The sequence below is a fragment of the Orcinus orca genome, chromosome 5, assembly GCF_937001465.1.
Source record: "Orcinus orca chromosome 5, mOrcOrc1.1, whole genome shotgun sequence".
NCBI classification, from domain to species: domain Eukaryota; kingdom Metazoa; phylum Chordata; class Mammalia; order Artiodactyla; family Delphinidae; genus Orcinus; species Orcinus orca.
In genome coordinates, this window is record NC_064563.1 from 136,781,716 (window position 1) to 136,808,040 (window position 26,325).

General features: G+C 47.7%; 1 protein-coding gene across 3 annotated transcripts in view; it reads left to right on the forward strand.

Moving 5' to 3' along the window:
• Positions 1-26,325, forward strand: part of EVA1C (eva-1 homolog C) — an 85,299-nt gene that overhangs the window by 13,757 nt on the left and 45,217 nt on the right. For 2 of the 3 annotated variants that reach the window (XM_033418193.2, XM_004264513.4), the window contains exon 2: positions 22,564-22,760. The exons of the other annotated variant lie outside the window; for it this stretch is intronic. In XM_033418193.2, coding sequence (XP_033274084.1) covers positions 22,564-22,760 — 197 coding nt within the window. The remainder of the gene's footprint in view (positions 1-22,563; positions 22,761-26,325) is intronic. 3 annotated transcript variants of the gene reach the window in all.

The window sequence follows — 26,325 nt, forward strand, 5'->3', positions numbered from 1 at the left end:
TTCCCCTTTGGTAACCATAAGTTTGTTTTCTGTGTCTGTGAGTCTCTGTTTTAACAATACACTTTTGAAAATGTAGGCCTAGAGACATTATTGATTTTCCCAAATGCTCCAAGCATTTGTTATTTACTTCCGGATACAGATGTTATAAAAATAAGCAGAAAAAAACATTTTATGAAGATGCTCTTTCCTAGTTGTTTTCTTCCCAGGATATTAAATAGTGAACAGTGATTTTTTTCATCATATAGACATGTTAATATAGAGTACACGTTTATCCTCTATGTCTCTGTGTTAATAAAGATTATATACTGTGTTTTTAAACAAAGAACCAAGGGATTCTATTCAACCATTGGATTCAGCTGAACCAGGTTGTAAGCTTCTAGGCTGGAAAAATTTCTCACAATGTTACCAAGCATCAGTCCATGTTATGGGAGTGACTTTCCCTGCTTCCAATGCCACTGGTCCTCAGCAAAACAGACTCTATTTCCTTCTTCCTGGTTTCTAGAAAACTCCCTTAAAGACCTGGACAGTCACTGAATTTAAGGTTTTTTTTTTTTTTTTTTTTAATAATGGGAAATTTAACATGTAGACCCCATACGCAACATGGATCGCCCCAGGCTGGGTCCAAAATAAAATCAGACCAGGGACAAGATCAGTCCTGGGAAACTGAACACAGATAAACCCACCATGACTCTCCACAGCCCCAGGTTGTTACTGTGAGGAACGTCTGGCCAAAGGGAATGTCTTAGTTATTTGCTCCTTTGTGTGTAGCTAAACGCGTGTGTGCGTGTGTGCACACACACACGCACAAGTGAGGGGCCTTTCATCCTCAGAATGCAGTCAGACAGTGACATGTGAACCAAACTCAAACTACAGTCTTCCATGGAACCTTCTGGAACCTTCTGGAATGTGACTTGCTACTGCCTCAGGGTCTTTCATGAGAGTCTGCACCATTCATCTTCATTACCCACTTATGTATTCTCTTTCTTTGGCAAGGTAAATTATTAGGTGGCGTATACGCAGTCTGATATACTGAGGGTCCTATGTTAAGAATGTCAGATGTTTGTGATTCAGTCTCACAGACTGGGTTAAAATTGCAGGGCTAAGTACTAGTTTTAAATTACATCATCATCATCATTATTATTCCAGCAAGCTGTGAGGTACGGACTTTACCTGACCATATCTGCACTTCCGCTGGCTTTGGGGAAGAGTGAATTTGCTGGAATCACCGAAGCCTGAGAACCAGGGGAAAGGGTTAAGCTTTTCTCACTGCAGGGCATTCGGGGCCCAGGGCTGATGCCATTGCATACTAAATTCTTCCTTGATTGGATTTTAATACAATTATCACCAAGGAATGAAGTCACGAAAGGATAATATGCAGACTTCAGAAACAGAGCTGTCCAATAGAAATATGACGTCATCCATGTAGGTAATATTAAATATCCCAGTAGCCACATTAGAAAAAGTTAAAGAGGTGAAATGAATTTCCATAGGAAATTTTGTTTAACCTAATGTACCCAAAGTATCATTTCCACCCTAATAAGTATTTTTTAAATTATTAATGAGAGAGTTTATGTTCTTTTTTGCTTATGAAGACTTGGAAATGCTGTATGTAATTTACCCTTACAGCACATCTCAGTTCAGACTGGCTGCATCTCAAGTCCCCAGTAGCCACGTGTGGCCCGGGGCCGCCGTACTGAGCTGCGCAGCAGTAGAAGGTTGAGCAGGGCACAAAAGTCTATAGATGTCTAGAGCTGGGCAGAGTTGAGGTAGGGGATCAGCGCGGAGCCTCCGGCCTCAGCTCTTGGTGAGGGCATCTTCTCACAGAGCCCCCGTCAGGCTGCCTCGTGAAGGGGCCAGTGCCAGCTGCCCCAGTTCCTCCCTGGGAGCTTGGCCTCCCCAGCTTGCCTCCTTGCCGCGTGGAGGAGGATTGGTGTCCTCATGCTTCCTCCAAGCCCTTTCCCGAGAACCCTCCTAGATTTCTGTCCTTGGGCGGGGAGAGGGCTGCCGGGAGTCACCAAACTCTAACAGAACCTTCCAGCAATACCAGAAATTGATCAACCCTACTCGCCTTGATCCCTTTCTGCCACATGGACATCACAAGGATTTCAGGCTGTCATCCTGTGCAAACCCACCACGGGGCATCGGGGCTCAGTGGTGCAAGAGTTTTTGAACTGTGCATCCTCCTACTGGAAAGCTTATTTCTCCCAGAGGCTGCTCTTGGTTAACCTTAGCCCACAGCGGAGAGAACACAGGCTGGGTACCAGTAAGGGATCTGCCAGGATGTCTCCCAGCTTATTAGAGGCAGGACCAAGATTGGACTCAGGACTCCGCTCCTGTTCGGAGTCACTGTGCTGCCCGCAGGATCAGCTCTCAAAAGGAACAGATGAGGACTTCCCTGGTGGCGCAGTGGTTAAGAGTCCACCTGCCGATGCAGGGGACACGGGTTTGTGCCCCAGTCCAGGAAGATCCCACATGCCGCGGAGCGGCTGGACCCGTGAGCCATGGCCGCTGGGCCTGCGCGTCCGGAGCCTGTGCTCCGCAATGGGAGAGGCCACAGCAGTGAGAGGCCTGCGTACTGCAAAAAAAAAAAAAAAAAAAGGAGCAGACGTGAGGGGTTCAGAAAGACCCCAGCCCAGAGCTCTCCCCTTCCCTGATACCACGGGCTGACCTGGCTGTTTATTATTCCTCTGGGCTCACGCTAGAATCACTTCGGGGGTGCGTTCAAATATACTGATGTCTGGAGCTCCTCCCCAGGCTAATTGAATTGGAATATCTGGGCTGGGGCCTGGACATTGATATTTTTAAATCTCCCGAGGTGGTTCTGACATTCAGTCAAGGTTGGCACTTGCTGGAAAGCATTGCACACTTTTAAATCTGTCCATATATTTATTCAATATTAAATATTTATTATTATTTTTCCAGACACAGAAAATTCATAATACTAGTCCAAAGGCTTCCTTAATACTCTTCACCCAGATTCCTTAAACGTTTCCATTTTATCACATTCGCCTTATTCTTTTTTTTTTTTTTTGTGGTACGCGGGCCTCTCACTGTCGTGGCCTCTCCCGTTGCGGAGCACAGGCTCCGGACGCGCAGGCTCAGCGGCCATGGCTCACAGGCCCAGCCGCTCCGCGGCATGTGGGATCTTTCTGGACCGGGGCACGAACCCGCGTCCCCTGCATCGGCAGGCGGACGCTCAACCACTGCGCCACCAGGGAAGCCCCGCCTTATTCTTTTCTAAGTTGCAAGTAAGACGTCCTTTACTCCCAAGTACTCCCATGTGTTCCTTAAGAACAAGGAAGGACAGTCTCTTACATAACCAAGAACAATGATCAAAATCAGGAAATGAACCTGCCACAATACTGTTTTCTAATCTACAGACCTCATTCAGATTTCACCAGTTGTCCCAGTAATGTGCTTTAGAGCGAAAGAAAACCTCAGCTCATGCAGTATTTTCAGTTGTCATGTCTCTTTAGTCTCCTTGCAACCTAGAATGGCTCCCGGTCTGTATCTTTCATGACGTTGGCATTTTTGAAGATTATGAGATGGTCATTTTATAGCCTGTCCCTTAGTTTGGATTTGTCTGATGTTTTATTCTTACGCATTTGGGCAGGACGTTGCAGCAGTGAAGCTGTGTTCTTTTCTGTGCGTTGCATGGGGAGGAATGGGATGTCGGTCACCCCGTTACTCTGAAGTGACTTTGATGTTTGGTGAAGGTCTCTTTTGGATGACAGATGCCATCATCAGCCATCCTCACACAAATTGAGTCACTGTAGGTAGCAATATATCTAGCAAAGCCGTTAGGGTCTTGAACTCGGGAGAAGCAAGTCTTAAAGCAGAAGAGGGGAAAGAATAAAAAGGTTCTGGAACCTGGAGCTTTGGCAAGGGGCACTGGTCCAGGAAAGGCACTGCCAATGTTGCTCCTGGCGTTGGGATGAAGTGACAGGACAGCATTTGTCCTGGAAGGGGCTTCGGATTAGGGAGAGGGGCAAGAAGAGAGACTGCTTACGTGTGGCTTTGGTGAGGACTGAAATGTTCCTTTTTAATCCTCCATCGAAATCAGAGCAACTCACCCTTTCTGAGCTTTGGTGCGCCTCGCAGCTCCGTCTGTAATGGAGATCGATAGCTTCCAGTTTTAGCCCCAGATATGATTCCTGTTAAGATCATGACCAGCTTGACACTTCCTGTTTATTATCTGTTGCATATCTTCAGATCAGATGTGGTGTTTACCACTTCAAAGAGCACTAGAACTTCAACGGATGGAATGCATCCGTTTTGCTTCTGGCTCAGAAGACCTTCTTATTCCACAGACGAAGCCTATTACTTGTTTTAATAAACTATCAGAACTTGGTTTTCCTTGTGTGTGCATGTAGGGGACAGTGTACTGACTGAGGTGGAGTAGGAGATGGTGTTTATTTCTGTCCATCTGGTATACCAGGCCTCCCGAGGGCCCCTGAGTAGCAAGCAGTTTCCCTCCTGCACTGCTGTCGGTATTTCTGCTCATGGCTGTCTTTGGCTCATTCTAAGAATGTGTCATTCCCTCTTCTTTGTTCCCTCTCCTTACTTCATATATTTACCTTCACCTGGGCTGTTGGAGAAACGTCACCTTGTCATGGAGATAGTGGCCACAACAAATTTAAGTTCCCCAAACTCACGCTGTCCCTCGGTCACTTCCTCATACCGCTGAGCCAAACAACAACTGATGGAGGTAATAATGATAAAGATGAATGTTTATGCACAGCTGACTCTGGATGTTCCCCCCCACAAAAGATATTGGAGTCTTAACCTGGTACCTGTGACCTTATTTGGAGCTAGAGTCAATACAGAAGTAATCAAGTCAAGATGAGGTTATTACAGTGGCCCCAATCCAATATGACTGGTGTCCTTCAAAAAAGGGGAAATTTGGACACAGAGAGACCCACAGGGAGAAGACCATGTGAAGAGTACAGTTATGCTGCCACAAGTCGAGGAACTGCCGTAGCTAGGGGAGAGGCCTGGAACACAGCCTTCCCCAGAGCCTTTGGAGGGAGCGTGACCCTGTCGACACCTTGATTTTGGATCTCCGGCCTCCAGAACTGTGAGGCAATACATTTCTGTTCTTCTAAGGCACCGAATGTGTGGTACCTTGTTACAGAAGCCACAGGAAATGAATACAGCAGAGTTCTGAGCACCATGCGTATAATAGCTCAGTTAATCTTGACAGCGGTCCCCTGAGATAAGAGTTATTATCGTTACCTTCATTTTATAGATGCCTGGCTGAGGCTCAGAGGGGTCGGGCAGTTTGCTCAAGGTCCCTGGAGCTGATAAAACCCCGCTTTACTCAAGCCTGTAATATCCACCTCTGGCCGTCATCTTACGTCTCACCTCTCCTTCACAGCCGCCCTGTGCCTCTTCCTCCCTCCCGTCCTCCTTCCCTCTCGGTCTCCTCTAAGGGGCCTTCTCTGTTGTTCTGCCTCTTGAAGGCGTCCCTGCCCTCGGCTCTTCCCACACTAGCCGTTCTCTCAAGTTTCACTTGTGTGCCGATCACTTCCTGGTTTCCCTCCTCCCAGGTCCCTCTCTGGAGCTTCTGACTCTGGACACGCCGCTGGGATGCCCCACGGGCACTCAGAACAGAGTCACAAACCCTGCTTTTGATGCTGGATTTCCCAAGAGGACAGCATCACCAGTTCAAAACCTGGGAGGCATCCCTAAGTCTCCCTTGTCCCTGTGCCCCTCATCCCCATCCCCCATTCCCACCGATTCTAGGGCTAAATCACTGTCACTTCAGTCTGGACCCAGCTGCATAATCAGGACCCAGATGCCAAATGAAAATAGGGACCCCCTTTTTCAAAAATCAGGGGGAGAGAGCTGTTTAAGGCACTAAAATACGAAGTTTTCTTGTCACACTGGTTTTTATTTGCTCTTCAATGTTCTAAGAGAAAATGGACACTTTAAATTATTAGCATGGATTTTATTGATCATCTTCATATCAATATTTTATTGATCATCTTTATTTTATCATCTTTATCTTTATTTTATTGATCATATTTTATCAATATTTTAATTATTTAATTATTTTATCAATATTTTATAGATCATCTTCATATTAGGCTATGCTAGTTTTAAATACAAATACAAGAGCGTTGAGTGGGTACGTGGCATTACAGAAATGATACATTCTTATTTTGTGTATATACTGCCCATTCTGCTACTGCTCTCTACCTTGTCTCTTACTGATGTGTAAGGAATGATGGAAAGGAAGAGAAGCTGTGGGTTCCTCTGTCTTTCCCTTTCCTTCTGTGTCATCATTTTCAGCATACGTATCTGGCTAATGTAAACACAAGTAAAAAAAAGATACGATGGGTTTCTTGGTTGTCCCTATTTCTTACAATGCCCTTGCCATCCTTCCTCATTCAAAGCAGATTCCTATTCTAACAGAGAGTGTGGCCTCTCAGTGCTGTCAGCATCTCTGCTTACCCAGTTGGAGATGTAACACGCTTTCCTGATGCTCACTTTGAGTTTTGCTGGTCAGATCGCACTTCTGCCAGAATTCTGTGCTCGGGGCATGTCAGACACTGCGTGGCAACGTGGTGGGAAACAACGGTGGAAACCTAGGTTATGGGGGTCTCCTCTGCTCGAGCACATGCCCCGTTGGCCTATGGGGCTTCGTTTACAAAACACAAGTTCAAAGATTCAATTATTAAAGTTTCAAGGTGGTCACAGCAGAGCATTAAACCAAGAGCTGGGCTTTTCTGAGCGTGGGGCTGGCTCTGTGCACCGGCGCGGGGCATAGACCCACGAGGTCGACTCTTGATCTCCATCCCTCCCTCCCCATCCCTCTGCCCCTGTCTTAGCTCAAGCCTTCATCCTGGCCCCCCAGAGGACTGCAGCCACCCTAATTTCTTCATAGGTCTCTGCAGTCCATCTAACACAGGCCCCTGGATTCAGGATTTCTCGGAATTGCCAATCTGACCAGCATCACTTGCCTGCCTTCGAGCCTGCAGTGGCTCCCATCTGACTTCAGGTTAAATGCAGACTCCGTGGGAAGACCTCGCTAACTTCGTCAGCCTTCCCTCCTGACTTCATACCCGGTGCACTGGCCACGCCGAACGTCTAGCTCCCTTTGAGCCTTTGCACATCTGCCCCTGCTGCCTGAGGTTCCTTTTCACCTGGTTACCTCCTGCTCTTTCTTCAGGCATCACCTCCCACCTGGAAGCCCTCCTCGCCACCTCCTCGGGTGGGTCAGATGTCTCTTGTTACTGCACGCTGCCCACCAGACACCCACTGTGCTCCTCTACCACAGCATTTAAAATCACTCAGCACAATACTATGACAAGGTGTAGAGAGAGAAGTGGTGAGCAGTTCCTCCTTCATTCGGCATCCTGGACTCAGGCAGGGGTAATGAGGGGCCCTTGAACCTGGAGTAGAGACCCAGGCCCAGAGTCGGACTCACCCTGGCCCCCATCACCAGTGGGGCGTGAGATCTTTTGTGCCGCCGAAAGTGGAATACTTCCCTGACATCACAGCAGGCTGTCGTGGGTATCATCGTGAGCTAGGAGATGACAAGGCTTTTGTTAAAGGTTGAACATTTTATAAAAAGGAAGAATGAATACTTATATATATTTTTTGAAGCAAAGACCGAGTTCTGCCACATGGAGACTTGTTCTGAAGGCAGTCCCAGTTCTGCATGTTTGAATTACCTACAAAGGCTAGCGCTTTTGTGGCTGTGTAAATCCCACTCTATCCTTAATATAGAAATACACTGGGTCCTCATTATTCGAGGTGGTATGTCCTGTAGAGTCCTGCTGTATAGCCCTGAATTAGCAAATATTGAGACATTGTTCCTATGAGAATGCACAGCCTAATTTTATACATGTTTCTGCTTAATGACACCTTATTTTATAAAAATTTTTATTGCAGTATAGTTGACTTACAATGTTGCATTAGTTTCAGGTGTACAGCAAAGTGAATCAGTTATACATACACAGATATCCACTCTTTTTAGCTTCTTTTCCCATGTAGGACATTACAGAGTATTGAGAAGAGTTCCCTGTGCTATACAGTAGGTCCTTATTAGTTATCTATTTTATATATACTAGTGTGTATATGTCGATCCCAGTCTCCCGATTTATCCCTCCCCTCCCTTACCCCGTGGTAACCATAAGTTTGTTTTCTACATCTGTGACTCTGTTTTGTAGATAAGTTCATTTGTACACTTTTCTTAGATTCCACATATAAGCGATATCATATATTTGTCTTTCTCTGACTTCATTCTGTATGACAATTTCTAGGTCCATCCATGTTACTGCAAATGGCATTATTTTGGTCTTTTTCATGGCTGAGTAATATTCCATTGAATGCATGTACCACATCTTCTCTATCCATTCCTCTATTGATGGGCATTCAGGTTGCTTCCATGAAAGACACCTTCTTTAATACCCATTGTTGATTCATTAATGTTGAACTCACGGCCAACAGCACTGAGATTCGTGCCTGGACGCAGCCCCTCTAACACGTGTACTTTCTCCGTAAGGCCCATCCCAGCTTCTTGTACTGGAGAACGGGAGACAGTGGTGCACCACCGTGCTTGGGGCTGTTCAACACAGCAGAATCACCAGCACAAAGCACAAAAATGTGACAAACCTGGCACTAGGTAGACTATGAAAAGGACCCACGTTTATCGTATGAGAGCTGAAACCAGAAGGCAGAGCATCACCTGGTTCCACTACGGCTGGGACCACGCACACTGGGGGACTCAAATTTTCCCAAGAATGGCTAGGAAAGCCCTGGGAGGATTGATTTTGGGGGTGTCCAATAAATATTAGTAGGCGAGTTTGCAAAAAACATTGCGAACTATCATGAGGGTCAGCTGTATATACCACTGAACCAGGGTTGGATTTTCCTCTACTTAGCCATCCAGAAGATGGCCAGAAGCCAGTTGGTAGAATAAGACTCCAGCACGGTGGTGAATAAAGTAGACATGACGGGATGTAATCGCTCAACTGTCACCCAAACAGTTGTGTATAAAAGAAGGCAACAGACCCAGAATAGCAAGTGTAAGCTGAGGGCTGTCAGAAGGAACAGGTGTCAGCCAGGGAAGGATACAGAAAAGTAAATAAAGAGCTCATAGGAGAATGAAGAAAGCGTGGGTCCCTGGGGCCATTGAGTGAAGCTGAGTCCACTGGAGAAGGTTTACACCAGGGGCCAGCATGCCAGGGACTCAATTAAGGATGAATGTAATGATTAAGGCCAGGCCGGCCTGATTACCGTGCGGGCGCCCGTATTTCTTTACATTTGCCAGCCTCCCCTGTTTCTGCAAAATACAAAAGAAGAAATGCTGCTACTTCCCCTAATTCTAAGGTGAAACCAAAGAAGGGGGCAGCGAAATGACCTGCCCAAAATCCTGTTAAACCCACGAGGAGGCTGTAACAGATACAGTAGGTCACCTGGCCTGTTCAGCACAGCCTCTTGGATACGAAGTTTACACCTGTTGCAAGTTTTAGAAACTTCCCTGCTCTGCTTTTGTTAACTGCCTAGGGAACAAAGCCTGTTTAGTCAAGAGTACAGCAAATCCTGCCCCTAAATCCAATCATTTTAACCTTCCAAATAGCTTTCTGAGGTTTACAGCGCTGCTCGCCAGTCATCATCTTTAAGGAAAGAGTTTTATTATGATGAGTAGTGAAATCACTATATAATTTTCCAGTTAACTGAATAAAGCTCAAAATGCACGCCCTAAAGTCTTTCTACCTTGAGTGCATCAAGCCACCTTGATCATCCTACACATCCTGAGCGTGGGCTGTCGGGGAAAATAACAGTCCGGAGTTGAAAGGCTGTTTCAGGGGCTCCTTGGAGAGGCAGCACCTCTCTGCCCCCACATCCATGTGTTGGGCTGTGTCGGGCCCTCTGGTTGGTCGGCTTCCCTGAGTGTTTCTGAGAGCCTTTTGTTGTAAGTGGGGATAGAGCCACTAATTTGGCCAATTCCAAGGCAGGAAAGATCAAGTGTAGATTTCACATCTGAGCTTTAAGTGCGGATTAAAAGTTGCATTAAGTTATCAAATGCACCTCCATCCTGCCTTAATCGCCAAGTGGCTCTGTAGTTTGGGGGTGACTCTGCATCCCAAAGAAAAGAAAAAGTATTCCGTGTAAAGGCTTCGGGCAAATGGGGATTGATCCAGTTACTTTTAAACAGCTCTAATCCAGATGGTGTCGGCTGAATAACTTTCTGGGGTGGGTACCTGATTACCGAATAAGGTGTTCATTTTTATAGGATGTGAAATCTTTGGTTGAAAAGGCACAAAGGAGCTCCTACCAGACTGTTCAAACATAAAATAGTGTCATCATACGGTTGTAATTCAAGTCCAACGCAGTTCATTTAGAATAATTTGTAATCAATTGATTCATATCTTTCTCTCTCTCTTTCTCTCTGTATATGTTTATATACATATGCTCATATATATATAATACATGCATGTATGTACATATATATACACTATAGTATTGTGTTGTAAGTGGTGGAGAGAGTCCTCCTCTTGGGCTCTTTAAGGATCACACCAACACAGCGTGTTGGAAATTACACTCAGAGAGGCATGTGAAATTAAAGGATTGATTATACTCACAGGTCCTATAGGAGGGAGGCGTGGCACACCACGCAGGGTGCCACAGGGGAGAAGCACCCAGGGAGCAGCTCAGCCAATCAGGTAGGGGGCCGAGAAAGAGAGAGGACCCATGGGCAAGTACCTTTACTGGGGGTCAGGGTGGAGTACGTAGCAGAAGTCATGAGGGGTTTTATTGGTGCGTTTGAATGTCACTGGGTCATAGTCAGAGGAGCACGGCAGGGACCAGCCTTATCACACCAGTGCAACTGATTGCCTGGGTGGGATGCTCACAGCCTGTTTGTGGGGATGTTGAGGCATTAGGAATATAGGTTTAAAAAACTGACAGTACCGGGGGCTTCCCTGGTGGCGCAGTGGTTAGGAATCTGCCTGCCAATGTAGGGGACATGGGTTCAAGCCCTGGTCCGGGAAGAACCCACGTGCCACGGAGCAACTAAGCTGGTGCACCACAACTACTGAGCCTGAGCTCTAGAGCCTGCGAGCCGCAACTACTGAGCCCGTGCGCCACAGATACTGAAGCCCTCACACCTAGAGCCTGTGCTCCGCAACAAGAGAAGCCACTGCAATGAGAAGCCCACGCACCACAACGAAGAGTAGCCCCCGCTTGCTGCAACTAGAGAAAGCCCACACACAGCAATGAAGACCCAACGCAGCCAAAAATAAAAAATAAACAATAAATTTATAAAAAGAAAAAATTGACAGTACAATTCCCTAGCAAGATCTATAAGTACTGGGTGACGTTGGTGCCATGAGGGTTAATCAGAATCTACCACTCACCCATTCACGTCTGGTCTGCCCTTTCTCTGCCAGTCTTACTCATTTAAAAACTATTCATTGCCTTCCTACTATATGTCAGACTCTTTCTAGGTTCTGGGGATAGAGCAATAAATAAAACAACATCCCTGCTTATATTCAGAAGAGGAGAAACTGACAGTATCTCCATGTAGTGAAATACAGCAGAATCAGGGGTAGTGGGGCAGGAAGTGCATGTTTTTCAGAGCAGCTAGGGAAAGCCTGTCTGATAAGGTTACATTTGAACAAAGGTCAGGACGAAGGGAGGGAGGGAGAAAGTAGACACTCGAAGGAAGAAGCTTTCTGGTGAACAGAACAGCCAAAGCAAAGGTCCTGAGGTGGGAGTATGTGTGGCTTTTTTTTTTTTTAATGAATTAATTTATTTATTTTTGGCTGCATTGGGTCTTCATCATTGGGTCTTCATTGCTGTGCTCGGGCTTTCTCTAGTTGCACCAAGTGGGGGCTACTCTTTGTTGCGGTGCGCGGGCTTCTCATTGCGGTGGCTTCTCTTGTTGTGGAGCATGGGTCTAGGCATGCGGGCTTCAGTAGTTGTGGCACGCAGGCTCAGTAGTTGTGGCACTTGGGCTCAGTAGTTGTGGCACACAGGATTAGTTGCTCCATGGCATGTGGGATCTTCCCAGACCAGGGCTCGAACCCGTGTCCCCTGCATTGGCAGGCAGATTCTTAACCACTGCACCACCAGGGAAGTCCCTGTGTGGCATTTTTGAGAAACAAGATCAGTGTGGCTGGAGCTGAGGAGGAGAGTTTTAAGGATGAGGTCAGGTAGGTAGTGGAAGGGGGCTTGATCTCATAAAGACTTCGGATTTTTTTGTTTGAATGAGTCGAAAGCCAAATAATGGATTGACACGTGTAAACAAATGCTTAGACAGGCACAAGGATCTGACCCATACGTGTAAATACACACCTGGTCATCCACACAGAAAAATCCGCTTAATATATATGAATATGTAGGGGAAAGTATGGGGTTTGGTGAATCAGAGGGTCAGTGTGCAGAAAGGGAAAAGAAGGAGATGTTGGGAGAAAAACTAACGAGATAAGAGATCATTGACTAAGCGATTGTCAGGAACCAGAGTTAAATACAAGAATGCAAAGCCCGGGGGAAGTGGAAAAATGGGACCTGGGTGCCATGTGGCACTCATGAAAGATGAAAAAATGTGCATTCCTTAGGCAGAAAAGTCACAGAGAAGAACCGGGCGGCTGTCACTTTTCTTGTCAAATGTTAGCAGCCAACTTCCAGGGTTATTTTTTCCATGATTGTTGATCAGAAATTTGAAAGTATTTTAATCACATACACTTTGGGGTTCCTTTAAATGCTCTTGAAACAATGGCAGGCATGGAAAATGTTGCAGGTTTTGTGCCTTCAGCAATAGTATTTTTATTTGGCTTTAAGAAAATCAAGCAGCTTTATTGACAAAGAGCATAGCTTGAGTTTGTTGAGAAAAACGGGTCAGAAACTGGATTTTTGGAATTTGTAGGTTCAAAAGTAACGCATCAGAAGCCAGCAAACTTTTCCAAATTTGCACTCGGCTGGTTCTTTTGGGGGAGTGTTGTGCTCATTTCTGTAAAAAATGCTTCCATGACACCCTCAAACCGGGGGACAAATGATTAATGGTGTAATCCCCATCGTGAGTATGAGCCCGTCCTTGGGACATTTTTATAGACTGTGAAAGCAAATATCATCTGCTGTTTTACCGTGTCTTAATGCTGAATCCAAACCGAGGCTGACCTAGGAAGCAGTGGATTTGGGGCTGCTTGTCCTTGCTTGTTTGGGGCTCCCTTTTCCATAGAGCTTGGACTCCCAATCTCTTTTCCTCTTAGTACACTCATGCAGTCCTTAAGGAATGAAACTGACGTACCCAGCCACTGTGTAAGCTGCTCTACTTATGCTATCTTACGGCCTGCACAACTCTGTAAAGTAGGTATGTCTCCGATATGACAGATGAGAAAACAGATCTAAAGGGGTTATATTTAACGTGCCTGAAAAGCATCTGATCTGAGGGGTTTCAAAGCCTGAATTCCCTGCATCGTAACCTGTGGCCCCCACGTCTGTGCTTTGGCACTTTTATCCTGGGCCAGCACCCTCTGGGGCACCACACCAGTCTGCCCACAGCCCCAGACCCTTCCCACACTCATCAGGACATGGAAACTTGCCTACCTGTGAGCATTCCATAAAAGCCCACTTAGTCTCTTTTGCTGATGCAGCTTTTTAAAGTTTTAAAAAGTCAGTGGCATTGTGAAGAGTGGTGACTAGTAGGCTAAGTAATGAGACCTCTAGTTCTTTTTATCTCCTTAGTAATTCAATGGCAGCAAGGTCTCAGCTCAAAGAAAGGATTATCCCAATGAGGATTGAAGGTCATGTGAAATGGTGTCAACACCACCATCATAAATCAGTGAGATGTGTTTGGTGAAAGTTTTTGGTACTCCTCAAAGACCTACCAGCTTCCTACTTAACACAAGTACCCGTTGACAGAATGCTGGAGTATTAGTCAGGGGAGGCTAGCTGCTGAAACCAACAGCTCCCAAATCTTGCTGGGATAACGAGGCTGTGCTCCATGAGGTCATTCAGGGACCCAGGTTCCTTCTGTCTTGTGCCTCCCCCATCTTCTGGGTGCTCAGAATCTGTCCTTGTCCCTTCTCTCTTCCACATGTGACAGCAGACGGGGAGACAGAGGGAGTAGAGAGTCACACTGGGTCTCGAGGGCCAGACCTGCAGGAGGCAAGCATCACTTCTGCCCTTTTTCTATTGGCCAGAACTTTCCACTGGTCCACTGTATTGTCAGGAGGCCTGGAAAAACTGCTCCTCCATGGACTGAGGAAGAAATGTATTGTCTCTGCCCCATCTAGACTCTCACTTTACCTCTGTCCTCGGCTAGTTTGTTTTGGGACCAGGATCTGAATTGCATCATTTAAGAGCAGCACAGCTACCTTGGTCATCCCTGTCATTGTGATTCCCCCCCAAACATCTAAGAAACAGGCCGATGGCTCTAGTTCTCATAATTAACCTCCAGAGTCAACGTTTTCATGCCAAACCTGGGACTAGAGAAGAGACTTAAAGTCTAAATAGACTTTTTGATCTTAATGCTCTTGGGTGTGTGGTTCCCAGTCTCGAGCCCTTTATCCATTGTGGGGCCTTTCCTGCATCCTTAGCCTCACTGACTCATTGCTCTAAAGCCGCGTGGGCTGCCCCTCCTCGAGCTTTAGCCAGTTTTCCAAACACACTCACAAACACAAAAGAAAAAATACCCTTTTCTGGAAGAGGACTTCAGACATGTAGAAACACCTTTGAGTATTTGTGAATAAAAGGGTGTGGTCTCTTATCTAAAGCATTAACCGACTGGAGGGAGCTGCCTTCTTTTAAGAAAATGGGGGCGTGGGGTAGCAAGAACAGTACAATTGAATTCCATTCTCTTCCCAGAAGAAAGGTTGTGAAATTGGCCCCAGGTGATAGGGGCCTTGAGCACATGGATGTGGGACCGGGGACTGAGGTACTTACATTCTGCACTCGGGGTGACTCTGGGGACTGAGGTACTTACATCCTGCACTCGGAGTGACTCTGGGGACTGAGGTACTTACATCGTGCACTCGGGGTGACTCCCGCAACCTCAGCCCTTGGGAAACTTGGACTTTTGTGGATGGCTTCCGGCTTCAGAAAAGAAAGAGGAAGAATTTGCAGCCCGTTTGGCATCTTCTAAATATTAGTAGTTTTTAAACCTTATTGATTTAAAAACTGGAGCGAGAGAGAGAGAGAGAGAGAGAGAGAGAGAGAGAAGGAAAGAGAGAAGGGAGGGGAGGAAAGAAGGAAGGAAGGGAAGGAGGGAGAGGGAGGGAGAAAGGAAGGGAGAAAAATTTTCTTTTCCCTCCAAGCTCAGCAGTGACATTTCTGGACCGTGACAGCAGCTACTGGGCTGTGTGCTTGTCTCTGAGTTGACCGTCTCTGAGTTGACCGTCTAACCATTGATGCTCAGAGCAGAGAGGGGCGACTGGGGGTGTTATTGGCATTGCATCAATGAGTAAGTTCATGTCCTTCAGGATTTACCATATGGTAGCAATAGCTTAGTGTTGTGCAATGGTTTATGATTGATAGAAGGTGCTCTGCCCGTTAACGTCATTTGATCCTCACAGTAAAACGTGAGGACATCAGTTCTGAGAGGTGACGGTCACAGTCACTCACTTTAATCCCAGGTTGAACCCTGGTTTCAGGGTTTTTAATCCTCTGCTCCCCCCACTTCTTCCCTGTCCGTCCCCCTGTTTCAGGATGAGGATTCCTCAGCAGTATGGGATTCTGAAATGCCTTCTGAAATCACCCAGGTTAGAGGCAGCTCTTAGCACTGACCGTGCTTTACAGACTCAGTGAACGTTCCCTTCAGAATGATGTGCTTAACAGTAACCCTCAGATACTTCATGCAAGAAAAAAACGGGGGGGGTCTGGTCAAATATGTGCGAGAGATTCTACCTCCTATGTCCCTCCTCACGCCCCAGTGCACAGTGGCTTCTCTGTGGCTCTGTGGAGTCCTGCAGGGCAAGCACTGTTTGCCTTGGTTGAACCCATACATTCCAGGCTTATTTCGGATAGACCCTTCTTTTTCCCTGCGCAATACCTGTTCTTCCCATAGAACTCTTTACCTCCTCCCCATTCTTGAATGGGGATTCAAGAATCCCTATTCTTTGAAAATCAGTCACTTCCATTCTGGTCCTTCAGTGGTCCCTGGATTATTTGTGTATAAATGGGTTTTCCTTGTAAATGCAATGGGGGTTATGATCCCAAGGATATCTTTCTGGAGACAGAGAAGAGCTTCTGCCCCTCTTAGGGGTTCATTTCCCATGAACTTTTCACCTACCTTTAGAAACAGGGAAATATAAAAGCCTTTATCTAAATTACTCTAAGGGCTTCCCTGGTGGCGCAGTGGTTGAGAGTCCGCCTGCCTGCCGATGCAGGGGACGCGGGTTCGTGCCCTGGTCCGGGAAGATCCCACATGCTGCGGAGCGGCTGGGCCCGTGAGCCACGGCTGCTGAGCCTGCGCATCCGGAGCCTGTGCTCCGCAACGGGAGAGGCCACAACAGTGAGAGGCCCACGTAAAGCAAAATAAATAAATAACTCTAAGATTTGCCCAACCCAAGCCTCTCGGGATGTGGCTTTGAGGAAGGTTTGAGCCATGGCCGTGGCTGCAGGAGTTTCTGCTGATACACAGTGGAGGGTTCACCAGGGAAGAGAGTATCCTGGAGTTAAACGGAAGCTGTTCCAAGGCGTCTGCGCTGTGCGCAGCTGATGAAGCATCTACACCCTCCCACTCCTCCTCTCCCCCAGTTTAAGCAAGGATCAACGGAGCATTTACAGGCCATGCCAGATTCTGAGGAGTGATTTCTTTTTTTTTGCAGTACGCGGGCCTCTCACTGTTGTGGCCTCTCCCGTTGCGGAGCACAGGCTCCGGACACGCAGCTCAGCAGCCATGGCTCACGGGCCCAGCCGCTCCGCGGCATGTGGGATCTTCCCGGACCGGGGCACGAACCCGCGTCCCCAGCATCGGCAGGCGGACTCTCAACCACTGCGCCACCAGGGAAGCCCCTGAGGGGTGATTTCTTAACAGAGTGTGTACTTCTGCCTTCTTTCAGGGTAGTAAATATTTGCCCCCCAATATACAGCTAGACTGTGAAAATGCTGGCAGAGAGTATTAACACATAAAGCATTTTTGACTGATGGGGCATTTGATCCAGAGAGAACTGTGAACAAAAAGCTACATCTTTAAAAAGGATCCCATTTGAAAGTTGGCGAGGGCATAAATGACATAAAATTGGCCGTATGTTGATTAAAAAAAAAACAAAAAGATCCCATTTGAACCAGCCAAGAAACCAAGGTGTGGGGAAGCTGAGTGCTGTGGTCTGAATGTATCTGTGCAACTAAATTTACGTATTGAAATCCTAACTCCCAAAGGGAAGAGGTAGGGCCTTTGGCAGGTGCTGACGTCATGAGGGTTGAGCCGTCATGAATGGGATTCACTAATCCCATGAATCTCTTACAAAAGAGACCCGATGGAGTTCCCCTGCCCCTTCCACCATCTGAGGACCCAGTGAGCGGAGGCCAGCTATGAAGCAGGAAGATGGCTTTCAGCAGAACCTGACCATGCTGGTGCCTTGATCTTGGACTTCCAGCCCCCAGAACTCTGAGGAACGAATTTCCGTGGTTTATAAGCCACCCGTCTGTGGCGTTTTGTTAGAGCAGCCTGAGTGGACTGAGACACTAAGTAACGTGTTGACCCTACACAACACATTGGAAAGAGTGCGCGTGTTCGTTGGGGAAGCCGGGTGGCACGCTGGAAGGGGCTTTGGACTGGGAGCGGGTCATCTGTCATCTGCCCTTTGTTCAAGGTCAACCTTGGCGGAAGGTTCTTGCTGCACCCCAGTTCCTTCCTTCATCTTGGGAGATGCCTGATCCAGAGGGCATCTTCCCAGCTCCTGGCATCCTCGTTTCCAAGAACCTTCTCCTCCGCTGACCTCTTGCACACTCCTCCGTGGCCACTTCCGTGGCCACTTCATCACCTGCAACTGCTCCGTCTTGAAATCTGTTCAAACAAATTTTGGGCACGAGTTCCTCCCTCCCCAGCTTGCTGGTGTGCTTGCCTCCACTCTGACCTTGCTGGATCTCAGCAGGACCTCTCTGTTCCCTTGGGCCTCTCCCGTGATCATCTCCTTCCCTCTATTTAGCTTGGAGCCCACAGTCCATCATTTCAAGCTCTCTCTTGCTAGCATCCGCTTTCAAATGTTTTGAACCTTAATCTACAGTAAGGAATATAATTTACATACGACCTCTGACTCATATGTACATATATTTTTACACATACATACAAACCTGCATAGACCTCTCCCAACTTTAAAACAATCATAATTATTTAAAAATCTCTCCCTGGACATCAGTTCTTATGACTCTAGCCTTATGTCTCTCCTTATCTTCACCAAGTTGTTGTAAGGGTCATCTGTATAAACTCTTAGTTTCCTATGGCTGCTTTAACAAATGATTACCCAGCACAAGCTTATTCTCTTACAGTTCTGGAGGTCAGAAGTCTAAAATCAAGGTGTTGGCAGGCCTGCATTCCTTCTGGAGGCTTCAGGGCACAATCTGTTTCCTTGTCTTTTCTAGTTTCTAGAAACCACCTACATTTTTTGGCTCATGGCTGCCCCATTCCAACCTCTGGTTCTCTTGCCACACCTCCTTCTTCTGACTTTGACCTTCTTGCCTCCCTCGTATAAGGACCCTTGGAATGACACTGGTCCCTCCCAGATCAGCCAGGATCATCTTGCTATCTCAAGATCTTTAACTTAATTATAACTGCAAAGTCCCTTTTATAATGTAAAGAACATATTTATAGGTTCTGGGGACTGGTCTCTGTGGACATTTGGGGGGGCGGGCATTATTCTGTCTACCAGGTGAACCATCTTAGATTTCCTTAACTTCCACTCCCTTTCAGCCTTTTCTAAACAGGCTTCTGTTCCCCACTCACCATCCCAAATGCCTCTCCAAATGGTCCTTGATGCCCTCCATGTTGCTGAAAGCAGTGGGCAGTTCTAACTGTCCTTCTTTGGACCTCTTAGCAGCTTCTGACATAGTCGGCCAATCAGAACGGGGCATGGAAGGCACCTATGGGGGCCATAAGGTGGGCGGGCCAATGGCTTGTCCTCATGAGGGTTTCCCGCTGTCACTATGGAGGAGGATCTAGTGTGGATGGGATGGGGTCAGCTGCAGAAAACGGGGTTCCATGGCTCTCCATGTCCTATACATCAGCCACAGGCTCCTCAGTATCTAGACTTTCTTTATTAGTGTGGAGTATTGGTCACAAAACTGCAGGTAAAGGTTTTCTAAACAAACATTTATCTACCAACAAAAAAGTACACAGATCCTAAGTGCGTAGCTCGGTGAACTTTCACAAAGTGAAGCATGTATCCCCCCTTCAGGTCAAGAAACAAAACTTTGCCAGCACACACGCACTCCCTGTCACGTCCCCTCCCTGTCACCTAACCCCTCTCTTCCCAAAGGTCGCGCTATCCTGGGGAGGCATGGGTGGTTTTTAAATTTTTGCCCTTTTATATAGACTTTCTTTTTGAGAAGTTTTAGGTTCACAGCAAAATTGAGCAGAAAGTTGAGAGATTTCCCGTATATCCCTTTCCCCCCCGACCCCGCACACACAGCCCTCCCCACTGTCAGCATCCCACACCAGCAGTGCAGCTGTTACAATCAGTGAACCTACTTTGACACCTGATTATCACCCAGAGTCCATAGTTTACACTAGGGTTCACTCTTGATGTTATACATTCTTTGGGTTTTGACAAACGTATAATGATATGTATCCCCCAGGATAGTATCAGACAGAATGGTTTCATTGCCCTAAAATTCCCCTGTGCTTCACCTGTTCATCCCTCTCTCCCCCCAAACCTCTGGCGACCACTAATGTTTTCACGGTCTCCATAGTTGCGCCTTTTCCTGAACGCCGTATAGTTGGAATCACACAGTGTGGAGCCTTTTCAAATTGGCTTGTTTTACTTCGTCATATGCGTTTGTCTCCTCTGTGTCTTTCGTGGCTTCATAGCTCATTTCATTTAGTGCTGAATAATATTCCATTGTTGGACCTAGGCATAGGTTTTCGAAGAAGGAATTGGACTGCGTCTAGAGCAAGCTTTACTGCTGAAGTATCTTCTTTGAACTTATATTAGTGTTAGGACTGATGTACGGGGAAGGAGGCTCCCCTCCCCCCTCAAAGTGCAGAAGGGCCTAAAAGACCTGGAGTTAGTCAATTCTATGCATTGAGCTTCTGCCTCTAGAATATCACTCAGAATGTGAATATGGTATGCAGGGGGCTCGGGCCACTGTGCTGCATCGTGTTGTGTTTTGATGTAAATGGTCCCACGGAGATCAAGTTTGTTTACTGGGCACAGAGTACATGACACACAGGGTGAAGAAAGGTGATGGCCCGAACACAGCAGAAGTTTCTTTCTCACTCATGTGACGATCTGTGGAGCAGGCAGCAATTCCCTCTGTGAATCCAGGCCCCAGGCCCCTTCCGTCTTGTGGCTCCACCTGCCCCAGGGCCTTACCATCACCTTCATTTAGCCAGAGTAACACATGGCCTTTTGCACAAACCGTAAACGTGAAGATGAAGTCATGCTCCCAGAATTAATGTAACATTTCAGTCAGCCGATCATCTCCATGAGTGATGCGTGATGGACAAGAAAGTTTTAATGATGAAGCTAAAGCGTGGGGGTACCAGTCCGGGAAGCCTCAGGGTGGGTGCTGGCCTGGGGGCAGCCTGAGGGCCACCGTGAGTTCCCTGGTGTGGCTCAGCTCAGCCCATAATGCTGAGATCCCACAAATGATCTTGTACAAATCAAATCATGGCTTAATCAGGGCTCACCTGTGTATCCTACAGGATGACACTGACCTGGGGCCCTAGGACCACCAAGGGGCCTCTTCCTGGCCCCTCTTGGTGCCCTGAGGGGTTTGAGTGACCTTACGAGTGACAGCATTTCACCAAGCAGGCCCTTGACTCACATGCCCGCTGGCAGTTTTGCTGCTCAAGCTAGACTTTGCTTCTCTAAGCAGCGTTAAATCAGGGTAGCTGATGTCTTGGCCTTTCTTACGATGATTGTCATGGGCGGGAAGGAAAAAAAGGAGTCGCAGTGAAAGACCTACAGTCTGGATGCAGTGTGCTGTCAAGGGCGCCCGGTCTCCGTCCTCAGGTGGGCAGGTGTGGATGGGCTGGTGTGCCCACCGTACCGCAGAGCATCTCAGTCCCTTTTCTGTGACTGTCAGGGAAGCCCAGGGAGCTGGACTGGGTGCCTTTTGCAGAGCATTACGGCCCGGAGAGGATTTTGAAAGCCAAGCAGGACTAGCTGGAACACGGCCTGGCCGTGTGGGAACTGGGGAGCTCTAAGGCTGCCTTCCTACACTCTCCCTCTTCCCCCTCAGAGGCCGAAGGCTGCCAGGCCGTCTCCCACACACCTCACCAGAAAGTCCCTGGCTTCCCTCCCAGCCGCCTTGCGACTGACCTCGTGAGGTGTGAGAAGGAGGAAAGGAATCTGTGTTTCAGATGAACCTTCCCTCCTCCTTCCTGAGAAAACATCCAGGCCGCCGGCGCTCCTCCGAGCCCGAGGCCCTGCTCAGCTCAGCCAGCCAGCCGTAGACGCAGGGATCGGGAGCCTGTATGAGTTTGCCGGGGCTGCTGTAACAAATGACCACTAACTTGAGTGACTGAAAACAACAGAAATACATTCTCTCAGAGTTCCAGAGGCCCGAAGGCTGAGATCAAGGCGTCCGGAGGGCCGTGCTGTCTCTGAAGTTTCTAAGGAAGAGTCTTTCCTCGCCTCTTCCAGCTCCTGGTGGCTCCCAGCAATCCTTGGTGTTCTTGGCTTGTAGAAACATGGCTGTCTGCCTCTGTGTCTCTTCTCTTCTCATCAGGACATAGGTCATACAGGATTAAGGGCCTTTCTTACTCCAGTCTGACCTCATCTTAACTAATTATGTCTGCAACGACCCTCCCTATGTCCAAATAAGGTCACATTCTGAGGTTCCAGGTGAACATGAATTTGGGGGGATGGGACACTATTCGACCCATAACAGAGCCCCACCATCCTCCCCTTCCCTTTCCTTCAGAGAAGGCCCTTATCCCATGCAGGGGGCCTGCGTTGCTTTCTTCTCCAGGACTGAGGCAGGCCCAGGAGTGGTTTCCTAAAATAAAACGGCATCCCCTCGCCCCAGGAAGGCCTGGCCCAGCTAGTGGGAGATCAGAGAACCCGAGTCTCCCCCAGGACAGGCATCTACATGCCCAAGGGACACCTACTCGCATTTTTTTCCTGCTTTATAGAGATGCTTTGGGACTTCATGGCTCCTGGCCCGTCCTTTAGTGCTTCCTGGAGGGAAGGAGCCCTTGGAGGCTTGCAATGTGCCATTCCAGACCAAGGTTTCAGGCCCAGATGGAAAAACGAGCATCCGCTCCCTCCGCCCCAGCTCCGGGCCTGTCTGGTGTCCTGTCCAGGCAGCAGCTGAGGAGGCCCCGCCCACACCTTCCTCACTGATCAGCTCCTCCCTCCGGGGAGCCGAGGTCCTCCTGCCCCCAAATCCATGAAGGAGTGGTGAACTCCTGGGCCTCTTGTAACCCGGCTGCATATTTTCTAGGTTACCTAACCAAACTCCTGCAAAACCACACCGCCTATGCCTGTGATGGGGACCATCTGGATCTGCACTGCCCTCGGCATTCGACGATAAGTGTCCAGTCGGCATTTTATGGGCAAGATTACCAAACGTGTAGCGCGCAGCAACCTGCCTCTCAGAGAGAAGACAGCTTAACCTGTGTGGCGCCCACCACACTGCAGGTATTGCCTTTCCCAGATGGTTTAAGATGACAAAGTGGGTTTCTCTGTCTCTCCCTCTCTGTCTCTCTCTCTGTGTATATACTTGTGATTCTATAGTGTACTCAAAGCAAACCCGCTCCATGAAATCTCAGTGTAGGCAAATCACGCATTTTGCAGGCGAGCTAGTCTTTGCTTCTCAAAAGGATTCTTTACCAAATGAGTCTAAATAGAATTCCTGCTTATTGGAGAGCTCCCTTAATACACTTGCAGAATGAAGTTATTCATAGGCACACTCCTCCCTGCAATAAAGTATCATCATGTTGGGCTTTAACCTCCAGGCCTACGTTGCCTATCAGTACCCCGGGAAAGAGGAAAGGCTGTGCATTCTTTAGTGGAAACCACAAGGCAGACATCAGAAGTCATGATCAAATTCTTAGAGAATGCACTCAAGGAAGAGGAACATCACTAATTATCTTTTTTTTTTTTTATGGTTTGCTTCTCCAGTTGTAGATAATCATGTTATTCTTGTTTGGAGCTATTTTGGGCAGTTTCTGCTGGTTCGTCCTTGATGGTACCAGGAATTAGGGGTGGGGGGTGGCTGACTCATTCTTTTTTCAGTCGGCATTGGGGAAATCTGTGGTCTACGGGGAGGTCAAAACTAATATAGCAATGATGATTCTAGACTATTCTGGCTTTCAATTATCCAAACAACCTCTGTTCTGCTCTCCCAGGCCCCTCAACATTTATAACTAGTTAGCTAAGATTATGGAGTCACTTGGCCTTGGGTTTTTTTAATGCCTCCAAAGTTCCCTGTGAGTCCATTGGAGTCATGGTGGTTAGAGCAGATAGGTGGCAAATTAGATGTCAGCTTGATTTTGTCAGTTGTGGGAAATGTGGGTGATGGTAAATTTCCTAGGCGGACTGAGGAGACATGGAATTAGCTGTAATGCTGTGCAGCTCTCCCTAAGGCCGGAAGAGGAGAAGCAAACATAAAATGATCATGTAAGGATTTTTCTATTTTGTCTACTGTGTGTTACTTCCAAGCTAAGCATTGTAGTACCCGGGTGGTCATGTGATTGGTAAAGACACCAACTGAGGAGCCAGAAGAATGTGTTTGAATGAATCCCCTGGTTTCCACACCCTGAGGAGACACAACATGTGTCTTCTGGAGACAAGCAGTTCCTTTACTTGTGTGCCCCACCCTACCCCCAATCCTTCCCTGTACCTTGAGAATGTTCCCTTTCCTCCCCCCAACACTCTTGCCCACCTATCCCGGGTACCCAGGCTTTCTGCTGCCCTCCTAGGGACATAAAAAGAACGTGGCTGGTGCCACCAGGGCGGCAGCACCTGCTTTGTGAACGTATGAACTCCTGGCGTCCTGCGGTTCCAAAACACGGGCACCTCGCCCTCCAACACGGGCGCCTGCCTCTGCCGGGCATCCCCGAGGGAAGAGGATGTTGCCATAACTGGGCAGACAAGTCAGAATTTGTGAACACAATTCTGATGCTATGTGGAGGGTTTGTTTGCCAGAAACATCCCCTCACGCTAGGAGATCCTTTACTTTGTCTTTTAACCTGTGTTTGGGAGCTGAGGCAAGGTGCTTCCTCAGGGGGCAGTTGCTTAACGTAGGAGAGAACAGGTTGATGTCCACACAGGAGCACCTCCCCTGATCTAGCCCACGACTGAATGGCTATAGGAAGTCCCCTCTCTGCAACTTCCAGCTGTAATACAGTTTGGAAAGAGCTCTGCCCTTGGGTCCCATTCCATGGCTGTAACACAAAGAGCCATCCAAGGGCTGAGTTATTTCACGATACCCTCGGCCGTGGAATATGCACCATCATCTGGGGGCCCTTGGGGTCTCCCTGGGCGTTTTTCCTGATTTTACGCACATCCACGGGGCCCCTGCGGTGACGGGGGGATACCTGGTAGGGCCAGCATCCTTCACGGAGATATTCCATGAGCCACTATGAGAACATGGCGACTCAGACAGGCTCGTGAGTCTGCAGTTCAGTCCAATAGTAATAAGTAGATTCTTGGGAACATTTTTACTGTACTTGGTGTGGACGACCTCTGTGTTTGTCGTCGGCAGGGCCTGATCCGTTTGGGAACCGGAAGGGCAGCAGCGTGACGCTGGCCCATCTGCGACCCAGCATTGGGCGTTCCCCAAGCTTCCGCAGAGCAGACTCACAAAGGTGTGATCTGCCTGGAAAAGGTCGGGAGAGATTTGAAGGAAAGCTTTTTTTAAAATTTATTTTTATAAAGGAAAAATTTTAAGCCAAATACTCAACAGAAAGCCTGCATGTTCCACCCAGAAAATTGCTCCACCAGGAAACGTGGGTCCCACGTCCTTGAGGTTAGCGAGGGTGGGAATCAACTTTTTTTTTTTTTTTTAACCTCTTTATTGGAGTATAATTGCTTTACAATGGTGTGTTAGTTTCTGCTTTATAACAAAGTGAATCAGTTATACATATACGTATGTTCCCATATCTCTTCCCTCTTGCGTCTCCCTCCCTCCCCCGCTCCCTATCCCACCCCTCTATGTGGTCACAAAGCACCAAACTGATCTCCCTGTGCTATGCGGCTGCTTCCCACTAGCTAACTATTTTACGTTTGGTAGTGTATATATGTCCATGCCTCTCTCTCGCTTTGTCACAGCTTACCCTTCCCCCTCCCCATATCCTCAAGTCCATTCTCTAGTAGGTCTGTGGCTTTATTCCCGTCTTGCCCCTAGGTTCTTCATGACCTTTTTTTTTTTTCCTTAGATTCCATATATATGTGTTAGCATACGGTATTTGTTTTTCTCTTTCTGACTTACTTCACTCTGTATGACAGACTCTAGGAGGAATCAGGCTCCCTGACTTCAGACTATACTACAAAGCTACAGTAATCGAGACAGTATGGTACTGGCACAAAAACAGAAATATAGATCAATGGAACAGGATAGAAAGCCCAGAATTAAATCCACGCACATATGGTCACCTTATCTTTGATAAAGGAGGCAAGAATATACAGTGGAGAAGAGACAGCCTCTTCAACAAGTGGTGCTGGGAAAACTGGACAGGTACATGTAAAAGTATGAGATTAGAACACTCCCTAACACCATACACAAAAATAAGCTCAAAATGGATTAAAGACCTAAATGTAAGGCCAGAAACTATGAAACTCTTAGAGGAAAACATAGGCAGAACACTCTATGACATAGATCACAGCAAGATCCCTTTTGACCCACCTCCTAGGGAATCAGCTTTTTAATTTTCATTAGTTGGCCTGTGTTTGGGTTGGGGTCTCCAAGGCATCCCCCAGATGCTGAGCTCCCCTGTGGCCAGTGTCAGGTGTTTCTAAGGATGAGGAGCTGTGATTACGGTTCCCACTCCCCATAGCCCTCTGTCAGCTTTAAAACCAGGGATCCCTCCCACAAGGGGGCCTCTGAGTCCCCTCCAGTCCACACTCCACGGTGCCCTGATTTTGCTGCCGTCCCTGAGACCCTCCATGATGCAGCACTCTTGCCCAAACTGTCAGCAGTGGTGCCAGGTGAGCCGAATAGGAGCTGGTTTTCTGAGGGAGGCCTGGCACTCTTGGAGCAGGT